The 19,709-nt window shown below is 40.2% G+C and overlaps 2 protein-coding genes across 7 annotated transcripts in view; both read left to right on the forward strand.

Annotated features, from left to right (window-relative positions):
• Positions 1-19,709, forward strand: part of LOC131953835 (high affinity cGMP-specific 3',5'-cyclic phosphodiesterase 9A-like) — a 99,664-nt gene that overhangs the window by 12,146 nt on the left and 67,809 nt on the right. For all 6 annotated transcript variants that reach the window (XM_059317210.1, XM_059317211.1, XM_059317214.1 and 3 more), the window contains exons 2-4: positions 7,728-7,798; positions 8,629-8,706; positions 13,032-13,075. In XM_059317210.1, the coding sequence (XP_059173193.1) occupies positions 7,728-7,798; positions 8,629-8,706; positions 13,032-13,075 (193 nt within the window). The remainder of the gene's footprint in view (positions 1-7,727; positions 7,799-8,628; positions 8,707-13,031; positions 13,076-19,709) is intronic.
• LOC131953836 (cathepsin B-like) lies at positions 2,936-4,659 on the forward strand. The gene is given in 1 exon segment (XM_059317216.1): positions 2,936-4,659. A coding segment is annotated over 1 exon segment (1,023 nt). The 5' UTR covers positions 2,936-3,011; the 3' UTR covers positions 4,035-4,659.

A 19,709-nucleotide genomic window follows, 5' to 3' on the forward strand; every position in this document is an offset into this window, starting at 1 on the left:
GTCAACCTTCTCTAGGTGGGCCAACAGTTGAGCCATCATGGTCTCCATCGTGTCGGCCCCTGTGGGTGGGGATTGTCTCTGTTCAGGCACAGAGACTTTGTCCACCGAACAGTTCGATTGGTCCTCATCCTCGGACCTGCGGATCGCTGAGTTCCTGACCTGAAGGAAGGTCAACTGCTGGTCTCTGTGGACCTCCTCTTTCAACTCTCTCCTTAAGATCGGGGTTGCTAGCCCCTCGATGAAATGGTCCCTCAGTAGGCGTACATCAATGTCCGGTGATTTGCCCTTTACCAAATCAAAGGCCCTGTTCATCCTGTGTGAGTACTCCATCACACTCTCCGCCATTCTCTGCTTTAAGCCCACGAATCCCGATAGCAGTTGCACTCCCGACCGTCTCTCCCCAAAGGTCTCCATAATCAGATCCAGCACCTTATCTGGATCTGATTGGACGGTCCTATCGTGGCACTTAACCTCTGCCCTAACCGTTTCACCTATACTGCCCATCAGCAGTCTTAATCTTTCCTCTGGTGACATATGTCTCGAGGCCCAGGCCGCTTTGACCTCTTCACTGAACCTGTTGGTTAAAGTTGGGTCTCCGTCCCCGTAAAATTTGTTAATATGGGACTCTCTGGGTAGGACCACTATATGGGTCTGCTTCTCGTCCAGAGTAGACATTTTCTTCCTTAAGTACTAAAAAAAGAGTTCTTTCTTACCGTGTGTGTATGAAAAATTTTTCCTCGTTCCTCAATTTTCACAGTTCCTGAATGTCCGAATTCACACACACACTAAACACAGTTATGCACAAGGTTGACTATAGGTGCCTTAAACGGCAAGTCTAGTTGAATTCATCCTGTCCGACGACGCCAAATGTGACCTAGGCTACTCGCAGCGCCAAATGTGACCCTGCTCGCAGCGCCAATTGTGACGAGCGAACATCTACCCTGCTCGCAGCGCCAATTGTGACGAGCGAACATTTACCCTGCTGACAACGCCAATTGTAACGAGCCAACAGTTACCATGCTCGCAACGTCACATGTAATGAGACCTAATTGCCTGTAGTGCCACGTGTTAACGAGTTTAACCACTCATTCTAGACAACATTGACCACAGTATAGATACTCAAGATGCAGGTTCGCTATTGATCCTTTATTACATGAATCAAGAAATGCTTCATAATAACACAATAAATCAACAGGAATGCTTCTCAATAATAGTCTGAATCAACTGACCCCTAACAGTCCTCACTAGGCTTTATATAACTGAATCCACATGTCCATCCTTCCGATCCTCACATAACACACACGTCTACCCCGTTCCACAACCAACTTGGTACTCTCCGCTCTACAGTTCACCGTCTCATTATATCTCACGTACATGTAATAGTTTCCATTAGTTGCATCAGCCTGTCAACTGCGCCGCGGCTTTGCGTTCGTTATCAGTCTACCATCTGCACTATGACGTCAGACTGTAACACGTTATGTCTCTTGGTAACTTCCCCTAGTTACATCTATATATATATATATATATATATATATTATAGATATAGATATAGATATAGATATAGATATAGATATAGATATAGATATAGATATAGATATAGATATAGATATAGATATAGATATAGATATAGATATAGATATAGATGTAGATACAGATACAGATACTGATACAGATGCAGATGCAGGTATAGATATAGATATAGATATAGATATAGATATAGATATAGATATAGATATAGATATAGATATAGATATAGATATAGATATAGATATAGATATAGATATAGATATAGATATAGATATAGATATAGATATAGATATAGATACACACCCCCAATTAATATGTACACCATGGAGTCGATACAAAAAATAATATATCCATAGTTGGAATAGTACAGGAACAATTCACAACGAACTGACATAGTAACAGTTTCCATTCTTCTATACAGATACCCTTGTCCACCTTACACCCCCCCCCCCCCCTCTCGTTTCTCTCCCCCAACGTCAGTAAACGAAATCAACAAACAGCATAGAAAAACTTGATTCATCGCTCACACAGTCCTCTCATTGGCCAGATATTCTTCTTCCATACAAAGTCATGCCAAATACAATATAAAAATAATATAGCCTACTCAAAGTAGCCTACAGTCTGGTACAGTTTTAGGTAAAAATTTTCGCACCATTATTTTGGATGCTGAGTTACATAGGATGGGGATGTGGCGCCTGAAGTAGATGATGCTGGTGTAAAGCAGTGGTAACTGTTGCTGGGGTTAAAGGTTAACTGAATCTGTAATGCACAGCATAAAAGTATAGAGATATAAGAAACTGTATATGTAATCAATATAATAATATGTTACCAGGGGCGGAACTACCATACCGCCAGACCCCGCAGTGCGGGGGGGGGGGGGGGCCAGGACGTTTAGGGGCCCATTTCCGACCAAAAAACAATGAATTTTTTTTTCAAAAATTATGTTTTCCATGAATCTTAAAAGTGGTTTTGTAAAAAAAAAAAAAAAAAAAAAAAAAAAAAAAAAAAAAAAAAAAAACAGGTCTACTATAGCAGAGATTGTTGCGTAGAAAAATATTTTAAAATCTCCAAGGGCTATAGTCTGAAAGGTAGGCAAACATTCACACAACTTCCATGACTTACTGCCCTTCTTTAAAATAGGGATGCCCACGAATCTCATTTACATAGTTTTGTACTATGTATAGTAAAAAGTAATTGATTCTCTGAATTGTTATTTAAATAAGACGTACTAAACAATGGTATAGATATAAAAATCAATGTTTTCAAAATTGATATTATAAAAGCCAAAAATGAAAAAAATAAACATAACGCGAGAAACCATTCACGAATTAAGCTTACGTCTTTATATATTTTTGACCAGTTACATTAAAAATGTGTCTAGTTTGTTCTCTCAGAATGGTTAAAAAGCCCGTGGTAATCAGTGCACTTTCAGATTTCTTTCCATTTTCAGTCTTCATTTTGAGCAAGTAGTCTTAGTTTTGAACATGCTGCTGGTTGTCTTAGCAACCGTGTTGGTCGCCTGCACAGCTGGGCAAGTTTTATTCCCAGACTTTGGCCTTCTCAATGATGACGAAATCCACTACATCAACAACATAGCTGATACTACATGGACGGCTGGGCGTAATTTTCATCCTAAAGAGCACAACCTTGTGAGGAAACTCCTTGGTGTACCAAACATGGAGAAATCTGAATACTTAACCAGGAGCCTTCCAAGGCGACAGTTTAAAACCAAACTGAGCTCTGCCAAGTTGCCAGAAAACTTTGACCCTAGAGTTGAGTTCCCACACTGCCCATCCCTGAAAGAAGTCCGGGACCAGGGTAACTGTGGCTCCTGCTGGGCTTTTGGTGCTGTTGCAGCTATGACAGATCGTATTTGCATTTACTCCAAGGGAAAAGAGAACTTCCACTTCTCAGCTGAGGACCTCCTCTCCTGCTGTGAGAGTTGTGGGGATGGTTGTGATGGTGGCTACCCAGCTGAGGCCTGGAACTTCTACCAGAATACCGGAATTGTGTCAGGCGGTCAATACAATAGTTCCGAGGGCTGTCAGCCATATCTGATCCCCGCATGTGACCACCACACCACTGGACATCTCAAACCCTGTGGTGGACCAGAATTACCCACACCACCATGCAAAAAAGTCTGTGAACCTTCATACACTGTTCCATACGCTAAGGATTAACACTTTGGTGTCAAAACCTTCAGCATCTCAGGTGAAGAGAACATTATGCAGGAGCTTGTAGAGAACGGACCAGTTGAGGCAGCTTTTTCTGTTTTCAGTGATTTCCTCAACTACAAGAGTGGTGTGTATCAGCATGCATCAGGAACAGAGCTTGGAGGCCATGCCGTTAAGATAATTGGATACGGTGTTGAAAATGGAACCAAGTACTGGCTGGTGGCCAACTCCTGGAACCCTGACTGGGGTGACAAAGGTTTCTTCAAAATTCTTCGTGGACGTGATGAATGCGGTATTGAGAACCAGATAGTTGCTGGTGAACCTAAGTTGTAATTAAATCCTGAAATTTTTAACAATTTCTTTTAAATGAGCTCAACACATTCCTGTATTTTTTTTTACTAGCTTTAAATCTGCTGAAAAATGTGGCGTAAATAGTTTTGTGCCAAAGAATTATTTTGCCAACACTTGTTCAAATATCTGTACATAAAACTTTTTTCTAAGTCTTAAATTTGTCTAAACTTTTGGTTGTTGAATAAACATTTAATTTTAGATTGTAATTTTTATAACAGTCTATTAAAAAAAAAAGTAGTTTTACCCCTACACTACAGGGTTTTATGTCTAACTGAACCTCTCTAACCTCAGTTAAAATAGTCTCATATGGAGTCTCCACATTTTTCAAGCTTTACTGCTCCACATTTTAAAAAGTCAATGTATCCAATGAATATTTTATTCTACTGAATTTTTGTAATGAAAGTAATGGTAAACTAATATTTATGAAACTTTCTAATGCATTTTTAGTTAGATCCAGCTTACTGAACTAGCAAATTAACACAAGTAAAATTGCTATGGTTGAGCATATAGCTGAATAATTGTCGACACTGCTTTTTAATAAGTATTAAATACCTGTTATTTGTTAAACTGATGCCTCTAGTTTTCATAATAAAATGTTCATAAAGATAAAAAAAAAAAAAAAAAAAAAAAAAAAAAAAGAATGGTTATATATTGCAATGAAGTAGACTAAATTACTCTGTTTAGATACAGATTATATATATATATATATATATATATATATATATATATATATATATATATATATATATATATATTAGTTTCGTCACTGGCAACTTGATAGTGGTTTTGTAAGTGACAAACAGAATACAGATCTAATACAGTAGTGCTGTTATATAGTAGCTAAGACATGCTGTTGCGTAAAAAAATAATAAACACAGCTGTAGTGTGAAAGATAGGCAAACGTTCAAACCATTTCCATAAATTATTTCCAATTTTTCAAATAGTCAAATAGGGGTGCTCAAAAGCTCTTTTTAATAGATTTTTAATAATCAAATTAAAAAGCAATTACTTATCTTAATTATTATTTTAAAAAAAATAAGTACTAAAGAATGGTATAGTATAAAAATGAAACGTAGTTAAAGTTAATAATATAAATACAAAAAAATAACAAAAATAAACATAACACGAGACACCATTACTTATACAAAGCTTCATATACTTTTAACCGACTTAATGATTAGAAGTATTTATCATAAATGAAAACAGAGATTTTCAAAACAGACCAATGCACTCATACACATGACATGCTGTTGTGATTAGATTTAATTGAATTTTTTTTTCAAAACCCGATCAGGCTAGAAAGGAGTATCCTATATTCGTATTGTGTTTGTATGTGTGTGTATGTATATATATACATATATATATATATACATACATATATACATACATATATACATACATATATATATATATATATATATATATATATATATATATATATATATATATATATATATATATATATATATATATATATATATATATACATATATTAGGGGCCCAAAAAAAAATTTTGCGGGGTGGCCCATTTTTTCTAGTTCCGCCACTGTATGTTACATCACTATTTTAATAGTTTAGAAACAAACAATTACAAAAAAGTTTGGATTGTTTTACATTGAGCCTGTCCGCTAGTTACTTCCCATGACACGTTTTTGAACTATAGGGGAGATAGCTTGTACAAATGTTCTCAAAAGTCATTATAAATATAAACAATTTTGATAATTACGAAAAATATATATGTATTCCTAGTTTTTATTTTATTTTTAAACATTTTAATTGAAATCCGTAGGTAACATTTTTTCTATTCTGTATATTATTAGATGCTGCGAGATTAATTTGAAAATAGAAACTGGTGAGATTAATAAATACTAATCGTATAAAGTTCTGAACTTTCTCCTTAGTAATTACTCCATAGGCTAAAACCTGCTTAAACGTATTTTCGATCACTCGTTATTAACTCATCTCAATTGGCTTACAATTGGATTAAGCATAAATATCAATTTGTCACCGGTCTACGATTTTTACAAGCCTTTATTAGCGCCACCCAAAAAATAAAAAATTAACTCATCTCAATTGGCTTACTTTTGGTTAGTATTATAATGTTGGTAAAAGGAGTTCACATGGTCTTTTTAGCCATGTAATCAAATTATTGCAAAATAAATTAACTGTTGGTTACGTTTACTTTAAAATATGTTGATACTAGCCCTAGTCATTCAGAGGGTCACCATCTCACAGTGAGAGGGTCACTATCTCACAGTGAGAGGGTCACTATCTCACTATCTCACAGTGAGAGGGTCACTATCTCACAGTGAGAGGGTCACTATCTCACAGTGAGAGGGTCACTATCTCACAGTGAGAGGGTCACTATCTCACAGTGAGAGGGTCACTATCTCACAGTGAGAGGGTCACTATCTCACAGTGAGAGGGTCACTATCTCACAGTGAGAGGGTCACTATCTCACAGTGAGAGGGTCACTATCTCTAAGTGAGAGGGTCACTATCTCACAGTGAGAGGGTCACTATCTCACAGTGAGAGGGTCACTATCTCACAGTGAGAGGGTCACTATCTCACAGTGAGAGGGTCACTACCTCACAGTGAGAGGATCACTACCTCACAGTGAGAGGGTCACTATCTCACTATCTCACAGTGAGAGGGTCACTATCTCACAGTGAGAGGGTCACTATCTCACAGTGAGAGGGTCACTATCTCACAGTGAGAGGGTCACTATCTCACAGTGAGAGGGTCACTATCTCACAGTGAGAGGGTCACTATCTCACAGTGAGAGGGTCACTATCTCACAGTGAGAGGGTCACTATCTCACAGTGAGAGGGTCACTATCTCTAAGTGAGAGGGTCACTATCTCACAGTGAGAGGGTCACTATCTCACAGTGAGAGGGTCACTATCTCACAGTGAGAGGGTCACTGTTGGATTAGAAGATCACAAAGGCGAGCCCCATGTACAATCCCACTCCCTCCCATCCCCTGATCGTTCTTTGTCTGCTTTCTCCTTAATTCTACTTCCCTCGTAGTTTAAGTTAGGAACACGTAACACTGAAACGGATTAGAGTATATATATATATATATATATATATATATATATATATATATATATATATATATATATATATATATAAAGAGAGAGAATGCTTGCTTGATGAATCAAATGAGGAAGCTGCTAGTGAGATACTTGTTGTTTTAATGTTGCTCATATGTGGTTGCCAGAATGCTTGAAAACCTCTGCTTTAAATGCTGAAGCACCATGGGGGTGGGGAATGGAGGCGGCAATGGCACTTTTCGCGTCGTAGGTTCTGTATCCTTGCGCTCGTATCTTAATCCTAACTCACCGAGTATGTTCTTTGGTTTAAAAAAAATAGTACCTGGATGCCCGGTCGAGCGATAGAGCCCGCGCCTACTAACCAGAAGATCCGGAGTTCGGTTCCCTTGTTTGTGACAATGATGTCCGCACAGTGTTGCAGGCTTGTGATATCAGAGGTCGAGAATCGAACAGTGGTCTAGAATTCACCAAACCTCTTGATCTATCTTCACTGACCACAGCGTCAGAAAGAGTACTTTAAATCATGTTTAAAGAGCTAATTATACCACTTTGTATTCGATATTTTAAGTCTAATAATCCACATAGTTTAAAATGACCAATTAATTTTTTTTCTCCCCCAGATAATCTTCAGCCGACATAGCAGCTCACGTGACATTCACGAGTTGATAGCGCAGGCCGCAGGCGTCAACAAGTAAGTCACTTCCGGCTTGACCTCTTTACTCAGGTGTCCTTGACCCCAAAGGTCATGAAATACTGAGACTAAGCTCAAGCCACTGACTATCAAAACCCAAAAGCTGAAAAGTTGTAATACTGGAAGTTTTTTTTTTTTTAAAAAAGAAACGAAAGAAAATTAAAATTAGAATTGTATTTTTATATGGGTTTTTTTCCGAATCCATGTTTTTAATCAGCCTGCATTAAAATGTAATCACGTAACTCATTCTGAAGAGGAAGAAGACTTTCAAAACAAATAGACGTTGAACATGTGTGTAATAGGTGCCATTTACCTGCTTCTTAATCAGATGGTTGGATATCTGGAGGTGTTAAGGGCAGGGGAAGCAGAGTTAACTTGTCATAATGATCTCCTTCATTGTCTAACAAGACATTTTCTGCCATGTCTAATACATGATTTTGTCCCCATAAGTAAAAAGACATTTTGTCCTCTATGACCAACAAGACATTGTGTCCCCATATCTGAACAAGACATTTTTTCCCCATATCTGAACAAGACATTTTTTCCCCATAACTAAATAAGACATTTTGTCTAACAAGATATTTTGTCCCTATGTCTGAACACGACATTATGTCCCCATATCTAAACAAGACATTTTGTCCCCATATATCTAAACAAGACAATTTGTCCCCATATCTAAACAAGACAATTTGTCCCCATATCTAAACAAGACATTTTGTCCCCATATATCTAAACAAGACAATTTGTCCCCATATCTAAACAAGACATTTTGTCCCCATGTGTAAAAAGACATTTTGTCCCCATATCTAATAAAACATTTTTGTCCACAGACATTCCGTCATCTCTCTGCGAGACAAAAATGGCGCCCATGTTTCTGTCTCACCCACAATGCCTTCTAACTCAGCCTCGTAAGTATTTTTTTAACTTACCCTAACCCAAGATTCATACCTAACTTCTTCAGTTTATTTTTAACTTACCGTAACCCAAGATTCATACCTAACTTCGTAAGTTTATTTTTAACTTACCCTAACCCAAGATTCATACCTAACTTCGTAAGTTTATTTTTAACTTACCCTAACCCAAGATTCATACCTAACTTCGTAAGTTTATTTTTAACTTACCCTAACCCAAGATTCATACCTAACTTCTTCAGTTTATTTTTAACTTACCCTAACCCAAGATTCATACCTAACTTCTTCAGTTTATTTTTAACTTACCGTAACCCAAGATTCATACCTAACTTCGTAAGTTTATTTTTAACTTACCCTAACCCAAGATTCATACCTAACTTCGTAAGTTTATTTTTAACTTACCCTAACCCAAGATTCATACCTAACTTCTTCAGTTTATTTTTAACTACCGTAACCCAAGATTCATACCTAACTTCGTAAGTTTATTTTTAACTTACCCTAACCCAAGATTCATACCTAACTTCTTCAGTTTATTTTTACCTTACCCTAACCCAAGATTCATACCTAACTTCGTAAGTTTATTTTTAACTTACCCTAACCCAAGATTCAAACCTAACTTCGTAAGTTTATTTTTAACTTCGTAAGTTTTAAAAAAAAACCGTTAACATTAGTTTGCAACTATGTAAATAATGAAGGATACTGACCCCATTGGTAAAGACCCCACCCCTTATGGGTACGGGACCTTCCCGTAAGCACGCAGACCCCACCCCTTAATATAGACCACGTCACTCACGGGTAGATATGGCACGCCTATAAAGGGTATATATGGCACGCCTATAAAGGGTAGATATGGCACGCCTATAAGGGTAGGTATGGCACGCCTATAAAGGGTAGGTATGGCACGCCTATAAAGGGTAGATATGGCACGCCTATAAGGGCAGGTATGGCACGCCTATAAAGGGTAGGTATGGCACGCCTATAAAGGGTAGGTATGGCACGCCTATAAAGGGTAGGTATGGCACGCCTATAAAGGGTAGATATGGCACGCCTATAAAGGGTAGGTATGGCACGCCTATAAAGGGTAGGTATGGCACGCCTATAAAGGGTAGATATGGCACGCCTATAAGGGTAGGTATGGCACGCCTATAAAGGGTAGGTATGGCACGCCTATAAGGGTAGGTATGGCACGCCTATAAAGGGTAGGTATGGCACGCCTATAAAGGGTAGATATGGCACGCCTATAAGGGTAGGTATGGCACGCCTATAAAGGGTAGGTATGGCACGCCTATAAAGGGTAGATATGGCACGCCTATAAGGGTAGGTATGGCACGCCTATAAGGGTAGGTATGGCACGCCTATAAAGGGTAGATATGGCACGCCTATAAGGGTAGGTATGGCACGCCTATAAAGGGTAGGTATGGCACGCCTATAAGGGTAGGTATGGCACGCCTATAAAGGGTAGATATGGCACGCCTATAAAGGGTAGATATGGCATGCCTATAAGGGTAGGTATGGCACGCCTATAAAGGGTAGATATGGCACACCTATAAGGGTAGGTATGGCACGCCTATAAAGGGTAGGTATGGCACGCCTATAAAGGGTAGGTATGGCACGCCTATAAGGGTAGGTATGGCACGCCTATAAAGGGTAGGTATGGCACGCCTATAAGGGTAGGTATGGCACGCCTATAAAGGGTAGGTATGGCACGCCTATAAAGGGTAGGTATGGCACGCCTATAAAGGGTAGATATGGCACGCCTATAAGGGTAGGTATGGCACGCCTATAAAGGGTAGGTATGGCACGCCTATAAGGGTAGGTATGGCACGCCTATAAAGGGTAGATATGGCACGCCTATAAAGGGTAGGTATGGCACGCCTATAAAGGGTAGATATGGCACGCCTATAAGGGTAGGTATGGCACGCCTATAAAGGGTAGATATGGCACGCCTATAAGGGTAGGTATGGCACGCCTATAAAGGGTAGGTATGGCACGCCTATAAAGGGTAGGTAGGGCACGCCTATAAGGGTAGGTATGGCACGCCTATAAAGGGTAGATATGGCACGCCTATAAGGGTAGGTATGGCACGCCTATAAAGGGTAGGTATGGCACGCCTATAAAGGGTAGGTATGGCACGCCTATAAAGGGTAGATATGGCACGCCTATAAGGGTAGGTATGGCACGCCTATAAAGGGTAGGTATGGCACGCCTATAAAGGGTAGATATGGCACGCCTATAAGGGTAGGTATGGCACGCCTATAAAGGGTAGATATGGCACGCCTATAAAGGGTAGATATGGCACGCCTATAAGGGTAGGTATGGCACGCCTATAAAGGGTAGGTATGGCACGCCTATAAGGGTAGGTATGGCACGCCTATAAAGGGTAGATATGGCACGCCTATAAAGGGTAGATATGGCATGCCTATAAGGGTAGGTATGGCACGCCTATAAAGGGTAGATATGGCACGCCTATAAGGGTAGGTATGGCACGCCTATAAAGGGTAGGTATGGCACGCCTATAAAGGGTAGGTATGGCACGCCTATAAGGGTAGGTATGGCACGCCTATAAAGGGTAGGTATGGCACGCCTATAAGGGTAGGTATGGCACGCCTATAAAGGGTAGGTATGGCACGCCTATAAAGGGTAGGTATGGCACGCCTATAAAGGGTAGATATGGCACGCCTATAAGGGTAGGTATGGCACGCCTATAAAGGGTAGGTATGGCACGCCTATAAGGGTAGGTATGGCACGCCTATAAAGGGTAGATATGGCACGCCTATAAAGGGTAGGTATGGCACGCCTATAAAGGGTAGATATGGCACGCCTATAAGGGTAGGTATGGCACGCCTATAAAGGGTAGATATGGCACGCCTATAAGGGTAGGTATGGCACGCCTATAAAGGGTAGGTATGGCACGCCTATAAAGGGTAGGTATGGCACGCCTATAAGGGTATGTATGGCACGCCTATAAAGGGTAGGTATGGCACGCCTATAAGGGTAGGTATGGCACGCCTATAAAGGGTAGGTATGGCACGCCTTTAAAGGGTAGGTATGGCACGCCTATAAGGGTAGGTACGGCACGCCTATAAAGGGTAGGTATGGCACGCCTATAAGGGTAGGTATGGCACGCCTATAAAGGGTAGGTATGGCACGCCTATAAGGGTAGGTATGGCACGCCTATAAGGGTAGGTATGGCACGCCTATAAAGGGTAGGTATGGCACGCCTATAAAGGGTAGGTTTGGCACGCCTATAAGGGTAGGTATGGCACGCCTATAAAGGGTAGGGACCCAGATCTTCTTCAGCAAATTCCTGTGTCTAATTCAACAAATTAAAAAACAGACAGTTAATTAGTAAAATCTTAATTATCCTATCACTTTTGGTGGGGGTTGGTTAAAATCAAAACAACCCCTTTACAGCAAACTACAGAAATTTATTATGGCACGCCTATAAAGGGTAGATATGGCACGCCTATAAGGGTAGGTATGGCACGCCTATAAAGGGTAGGTATGGCACGCCTATAAGGGTAGGTATGGCACGCCTATAAAGGGTAGATATGGCACGCCTATAAAGGGTAGGTATGGCACGCCTATAAAGGGTAGATATGGCACGCCTATAAGGGTAGGTATGGCACGCCTATAAAGGGTAGATATGGCACGCCTATAAGGGTAGGTATGGCACGCCTATAAGGGTAGGTATGGCACGCCTATAAAGGGTAGGTATGGCACGCCTATAAAGGGTAGGTATGGCACGCCTATAAGGGTAGGTATGGCACGCCTATAAGGGTAGGTATGGCACGCCTATAAGGGTAGGTATGGCACGCCTATAAAGGGTAGGTATGGCACGCCTATAAGGGTAGGTATGGCACGCCTATAAAGGGTAGGGACCCAGATCTTCTTCAGCAAATTCCTGTGTCTAATTCAACAAATTAAAAAAACAGACAGTTAATTAGTAAAATCTTAATTATCCTATCACTTTTGGTGGGGGTTGGTTAAAATCAAAACAACCCCTTTACAGCAAACTACAGAAATTTATTATATTAAAATCTTAATCAGCTATTGTTCTATGTATTTACATTTATTTTTCCTTAATTATTTAGTCTTAAATAACATCATCTCTCATGAACACTCAAGAAAGCAACTTGATAATATTTCTAATTTTTTTTTCGTTCAAATGAATATTTTTAAAAATCCCAGCAGAATTGAAATTCTAAGAATGTGACGACACCCTGTTTTAACTTCTGTTTGTTTGATCAAAATTTTAAAATGTCATTTTTGTGATTAAATTTTTTTTAAAATTTAAAATGTTTTCCATCCATCATTCGCAGAAACCCATATAAGGTAGTGACACGTGACCCGCCTGCGACCTCTGGTGAGTGCATCTTGTTATTTCATTTACTTGTCATGTGTCACATGTCATGTGTCACATGTCATATGTCACAAGTCATATGTCGCTTGACGTATGTGTCATATACCAGCTGTTTTACCTGATATCTCTTTCGCTTGTCATCTGCTTCATTTATCGTATGTCACATGTCATATGCCACTTGTCGTATGTCACATGTCATAAGTCTCTTGCCAGATGTGTCACTCATCACATATCACAACAGACAGATGTCATGTGTCACACTTCTCATGTAGACTTATCCCACGTCATATATGTCTATATGTCACATGTCATCTGTATAACAGTTTGACCTCAAGCCTGATATTAGCATACAATGAATAGAAGCGTCGATGCGTCACACAACCATTTAGACTCCATGTTCATTTTTGTCGGAGTCATTGTTAATAAGAAGAGTACATTTGTGTTCAGAAAATGTTAGCCATCATTCGCGTTCACCGCGATGAGTCAGCGTCAGCAACACTTTTATCAAAAGAGTCAGCGTCACTCTTAATTATAAGCGTAAGTCATTAGGCTTTGTCCATAAATGACAAGACCCTTTTGTTTAACCGACAATACCCCCCCCCCCCCAAAGTCATAGATGGTCACAGAAAGCCATTTGACGTCATTTGATCTAACACTAGTTCTTTTAACTTAAGCGTTGTGTTTTACATAGGGACCCAAAAATCTCTGCTTTAATTGTTAGCGTTGGCAAATTTATTTCAAAAACTAGTTTTTATTTATCTCATTATATTTGTCTCACCCCCCCCTCCACAGTGTAATGCTTACATCTCCCTATTACAACCCCCCCCCTTTCTACCCCCCCCCCCCCCCACCCCCCACCCCCAGCTCCGTAACATGGCCTCGTCTTGTTGACAAATGCCAGTGCAAGGGCCATGAACTCTTGATTGCCTCGTGCAATTCCTGATGCTCTCCCCCTGCTTGTGTAAGGATTTCATTACCAGTCCCCGCCCATCGCTACATTTACATTTTAATCGAACCAGGATCCCCTGATCGTCAGATTTTTTTTTCTTTTTTTCAACAAGAGCTCCATCATAAGGGAATGTACTCGTGTCTCCCGTGACGATCTTTGAATTTCAAATGTTAAGTAAACTCTACGCACAATGCGAACAAAAGCGTTGTGGTATAGGTGAAGCAGAGTTGGTCTGCTTTGTTGTTTCAAGTGCCGAGCACAGCCCTTGGGATTTCCACCTGATTTGAAGATCGAAGCTTTACACTGAACGGGTACTCAATTTAGAACGTTTTTAAACCCTCATTTTTAACATCCCACCTTAAACGTAATCCTAACGAAAAGATTTTAAACCAGCTCTAATTAGTCACCTGACAAGCTGTCACACGGTCATCACGTGACCAAAGTTCCCCAAATTTTTCATGCGACCCGTCTCCACACCATCTTCTGCAATATTTTAAATCACGGATCTACCCTAAGGGCCTGAACCCAGTCTAGGGGCGAGCACTCGTATCCTACTGTTGATGTTTATAGATGTACAGCTGCTCTTTATGTAGCTGTATGAACTCCCACAACCTCACACCTTGGCCTACATTCCTTACGGTTTTTTTCTCCCATCAGGTGCTACTAACAGTGTCCATCAGGGGGAGGGGGTAGCAGCATCATTTGGTGCCAGCAAATGTACCCATCAAGGTCGTGAAAGAACCATTGTGTTTCACGAGGCGCACTTTCAATTTACCTGCTCTATTGAAAAATATTTTGGGAATTTATTCTCCATTCTACAATACCTACATTTGATTAGTTTAAAAAGTTGATTTTTTTTTTTGCGGTTGACTCCTCCGTTTAACCCCACCCTCGTCCAAACAACCCTCATCTCTGATCTCAACTATAGTATTAGTTACTAATTAATTAAAGCATAGATGAAACATTTAATTTTTTTTAATGAGATCTTATTTTTCTATTTGAAAAAAAATTGATTTCTTCCTAAAATTTTGAGTGCAAGATGTGTCAAAACTTGCAATTCAATTAACTTTGTTATCGTTACAGAAGTTCTTCTTTAAGATAAAAAAAATTACAACTGTAAAAACAACTTAGAAACACTGCTTACATTGACGGAGTTACCTAGGCTCATACCCAGTTTTCTGTATGAAAAAAAAAATGTCCCCTCATCTGATGGTTTCTTAAAACTCTATTAAACATTGACACCGTTTCTCGCGTTAGGTCTAATCAAGTCAACAATCATAGGCAGGGGCGTAGCGAGGGGGGAGGGATGGGGGGCGGGGAGTGCGGACCGCACCGGGTGACACCATTTAGGGGGGGGTGACACCAAGGCAAAAAATAGCAAAATATATAGAGAAAAACTTGAGGGGGGGGGGGGGTTAAATCGAAAGTTTGAGGGGGGGGGGGTGCAAATCGAAAGTTTTAGGGGGGGGGGTGCAAATCGAAAACTTGAAAGTTTGTCCCCGGGAAGGGTCGCTACGCCTCTGGGGGGTGACACCATTAAGTGTCGCACCGGGTGACACCGGACCTCGCTACGCCACTGATCATTGGGACAGAGGACACATTTTAATTTGATTGAATCAACTTGTTGGACAAGACATTTAGAGAAACGATGCTCAAGAAACTGCAGTAGTTAGCAGTGTTTCTTCCAGAATGTTTTCTCTTTTTTTCTCAGAAAAAAAAGGGGGGGGGGGGGACTTCAAATTATTCGAAGAGGGGGCGGACACTGATAAAAGTATACTTATTCTATATAAATTCTATTTCGATCGGGGGGGGGGGGCGGTAGACGTTCTTCGGGAGGGCACCGCCCCCCCCCCCCCCCCCACTGCCGAAGAGATGCCGGAAAGAAATTCCAATCAGAATCTGTTTGGTTTTGACCTGAGACGATTAACATTAGAAGTACAACAACGTCGCTCACAGTTTAATTAAATAACTCTAAGGGGGTCCAAACACAAAGGGTAAAAACACCTGTAGTAAAAGCACCTGTGGTCCAAGCACCTGTGGCCAAAGCACCTGCAGTCACCAGAATCACCATTGACGAATACAGCAATTGTGTGCACCGGTAAAACACAGCAAAAGCTAATTAAGCCCATCTTTATGAAACAACACAACCAATCAGCATTGCTAATTAATCTACCACCACCACACACATTGAAAAAAAAAACAACTAAACATTTATTTTACCCAATCCATCACGCACACAAAAAATAATTTGATCCAATCGGCGCCTTTTGTTGTCATGACAACGTCATTCACACACGGATGGTCCTACATTCACGTCTGCCAATGTCGACTGCTACAGGAGTTTCCGAGCTGGAATGTGCTGGACCGGTAGTGATGCGTAGTGGTGACGTCAACAGATCCATTCTCGTGCCTGCTTTTTTTAGAACGACCTTGTCTAAGCCTCTGAAGTAACTCACTACATCTCTGTGAGATTTACTTATTCTTGAAGTGCGAGTTATTCCCCTTGAAATAAGAGTTTCGTCCGTTTACCTAATCTGAGCTCATATATTATAATCCTTATTGTAAAACTAGGTAATGATCTCTACGGAAAATGTTAAGCTAAAACTATTTTTAAATTGTAGGATTTACCTTCTCTTAAATAAGATTTTTTTTTACGTTTGTAACAAGATTTGCCTCCCTTGAAGTATGGTTTACTCTTCTTTTATTACTAATTACTTCCCCTGTATTAAAGTTCATGCTCCTCGTTGTGAGAAATACGTTGAATAAAGATTTACTCTCCATGAAGTAAGATTTGTTCCCCTTGTCTCGCGATTAACTCCCCTTGTCAAATTGGCTCCCTTGAACCCAGCGAGTCTAATACAATTTCCCCAGCCTGGATTCACGTGACTCCCGTGTCCCTGACGTCATCAATCCCTCATTAAAGCACCGATGCCCATACTTTACATACATTTGTTCCTCTATGCTTGAAACCACGCCCCCTTCTCCACCCTCCCCCTTCTCTGATTCCTGTTCTACCAGCATTTCAATCCCCCTTTACTTTCGCTTCGGATGATCCCCCATATTAACGATAATCTGTGTGAACACTACCTTTCAACATTACAACCCAAATGAAGAGTTACCCAACCTCAGGATTAATCACCCATGTTTTTTTTTCGCGAAGAGTAGCTTCCCTTTTATACTTAAAATTTCTTATCGGCTTAGCAGGGGCTCTGTACTCTGTTGTTTTTCTAGAGATTTGCCTCCCTTCTTCTATACCCTTTCCACCCCCACACACACCCCCCCCCACCCCCACCACATTAGCTCCTGTGTGACTTAACTACGGTCACACTAATTCGGGCCCTCAAAGAACGGTGCCAGAAAGATTTCAAGACAAGAGGCCGCGAGACCAATTTGATTCCAGACCGACTTTACAGCCTAGGCAGACGTCGGAGGAGTGGTCTTAACGGGATTCGAACCAGGGCTCGAATATGTTAGTCCCGGGAATCCTGTAAGAGGGCTGGTCAGGGGTGGTAGTCTAGAGGACATTGCAACAAATTCATGTTGCCGGCATAAGTTAGCAACAAATTCATGTTGCCGGCATAAGTTAGAAACAAATTCATGTTGCCGGCATAACTTAGCAACAAATTCATGTTGCCAGCATAAGTTAGAAACAAATTCTGGTGTTTCAAGCTGCAAGCTGTAAATTTGTCAAGTTTGTTTTCACCGAGCTAAGTTTACGACCAGTCCTGTTATTTTCATCACAGAAACCCAAACTTTGGTTCCAACAACTTTATTTAAGTGCATTGAACTCCTAAGTCAAACACTCTGGTCACTGCTATATCGTTAGTTACACTACCACACAGTTACCCACACAGTTACCCACACAACCACACAGTTACCCACACAACCACACAGTTACCCACACAACCACACAGTTAACCACACAACCACATAGTTAACCACACAACCACACAGTTACCCACACAACCACACAGTTACCCACACAACCACACAGTTAACCACACAACCACACAGTTACCCACACAACCACACAGTTAGCCACACAACCACACAGTTACCCACACAACCACACAATTACCCACACAACCACACAGTTACCCACACAACCACACAGTTACCCACACAACCACACAGTTGCCCACACAACCACACAGTTGCCCACACAACCACACAGTTGCCCACACAGTTACCCACACAACCACACAGTTACCCACACAACCACACAGTTGCCCACACAACCACACAGTTGCCCACACAACCACACAGTTACCCACACAACCACACAGTTACCCACACAACCACACAGTTACCCACACAACCACACAGTTACCCACACAACCACACAGTTACACACACAACCACACAGTTACCCACACAACCACGCAGTTACCCACACAACCACACAGTTACCCACACAGTTACCCACACAACCACACAGTTACCCACACACCACACACTCAACGACCCCACACTGTCCTATTAAAAATGCGAATGATCTGACTCTCCCTCCCCTACCCTACCACCCCCACCCCCACCCCCCACACATCCTTGTACATTCCGGACATTAAAACACTCTACCACCCCAAAATAGCTGACCTCTGCGACGCCATTAATCTTCATGTTGCCATAGATACCGTAAATAGGGCACAGCTACCAAACCGAGGCTCCCTAGTATTTACTTTTTAACCAACAACATGCAATGTTCAACGCAAGTTTATTTTTAAACCAGCTACATTTGGAAATTGGATTAAACCAAACCCTAAAATATAATTAATCTGACGTCATGTTTTATTGACTCAATAATTTGATATTGTAACGATCATAAAATATAATTTCAAATTAACTCTTTAATAGATTGGGTGTATTCCGTTGCAATTGTAATATCTAGTGCCGGCGCCAGGTTATTTAACGCCCTAGACAAAACTTATTTAAACACCCCCTTTTACACAAATTAATTCATAAAATATTTGTATAAGAAAACAATGAATTAAAAGTGGCATATTAATTTATTATCAATTGCATAACCGTTACAATTAATATGTAGACATCAAAATTCAAAATCAAAATTTACTTGCCTCGTTCGCCTGCAGACCTCCCAAGGTGAGTTCCAGAACGGAACTTACCTGTTTTTAGCTTGACTTTCTTTAGTTATAATTGTAAAATGTCTATATTGTGTGATTAAGTAACGCTTTTTAGTTTTTGAAAAATAGAAGGTTATAAATGTTATAGAATTCAGCCTACAATTATAATACTTTAGGAGAGGGTGAAAAATATGAAAAAGACACTTAATTAATCAGCTTATTAATTTGCGACTAACACGATTTTAGACACATAATGTATGTCTACTAATGCAAGTATTGCAATCTACAACGGCTACGGGTGTGTTTGTTTTTCAACTTGATAATGCTAAAATAAAAACTACCAAACTATCTTGTTTAGAACTTCTGTTCTATATAATTTTTACAATAGCAAATAATAACTTAAAGTTGTATTTATATGTCAGCGGTCAATCTAAGGTGTAGGAATTTGAAATGAATGTTAAAGAGCCATTTTGAAATCCAAATACCAAAATTTTATTCAAGGGAAATAACTTTCTCAAGAATAGCTAAATTAATCAAGTGTAACTAAGACACGCTTGAAAAGCACAATTAAAATTCTTTAAATTTCATTACCTAATCATTTAACCTA

Source organism: Physella acuta, unplaced genomic scaffold (genome assembly GCF_028476545.2).
Source record: "Physella acuta isolate Inbredline_101_S28 unplaced genomic scaffold, ASM2847654v3 ptg000958l, whole genome shotgun sequence".
NCBI classification, from domain to species: domain Eukaryota; kingdom Metazoa; phylum Mollusca; class Gastropoda; family Physidae; genus Physella; species Physella acuta.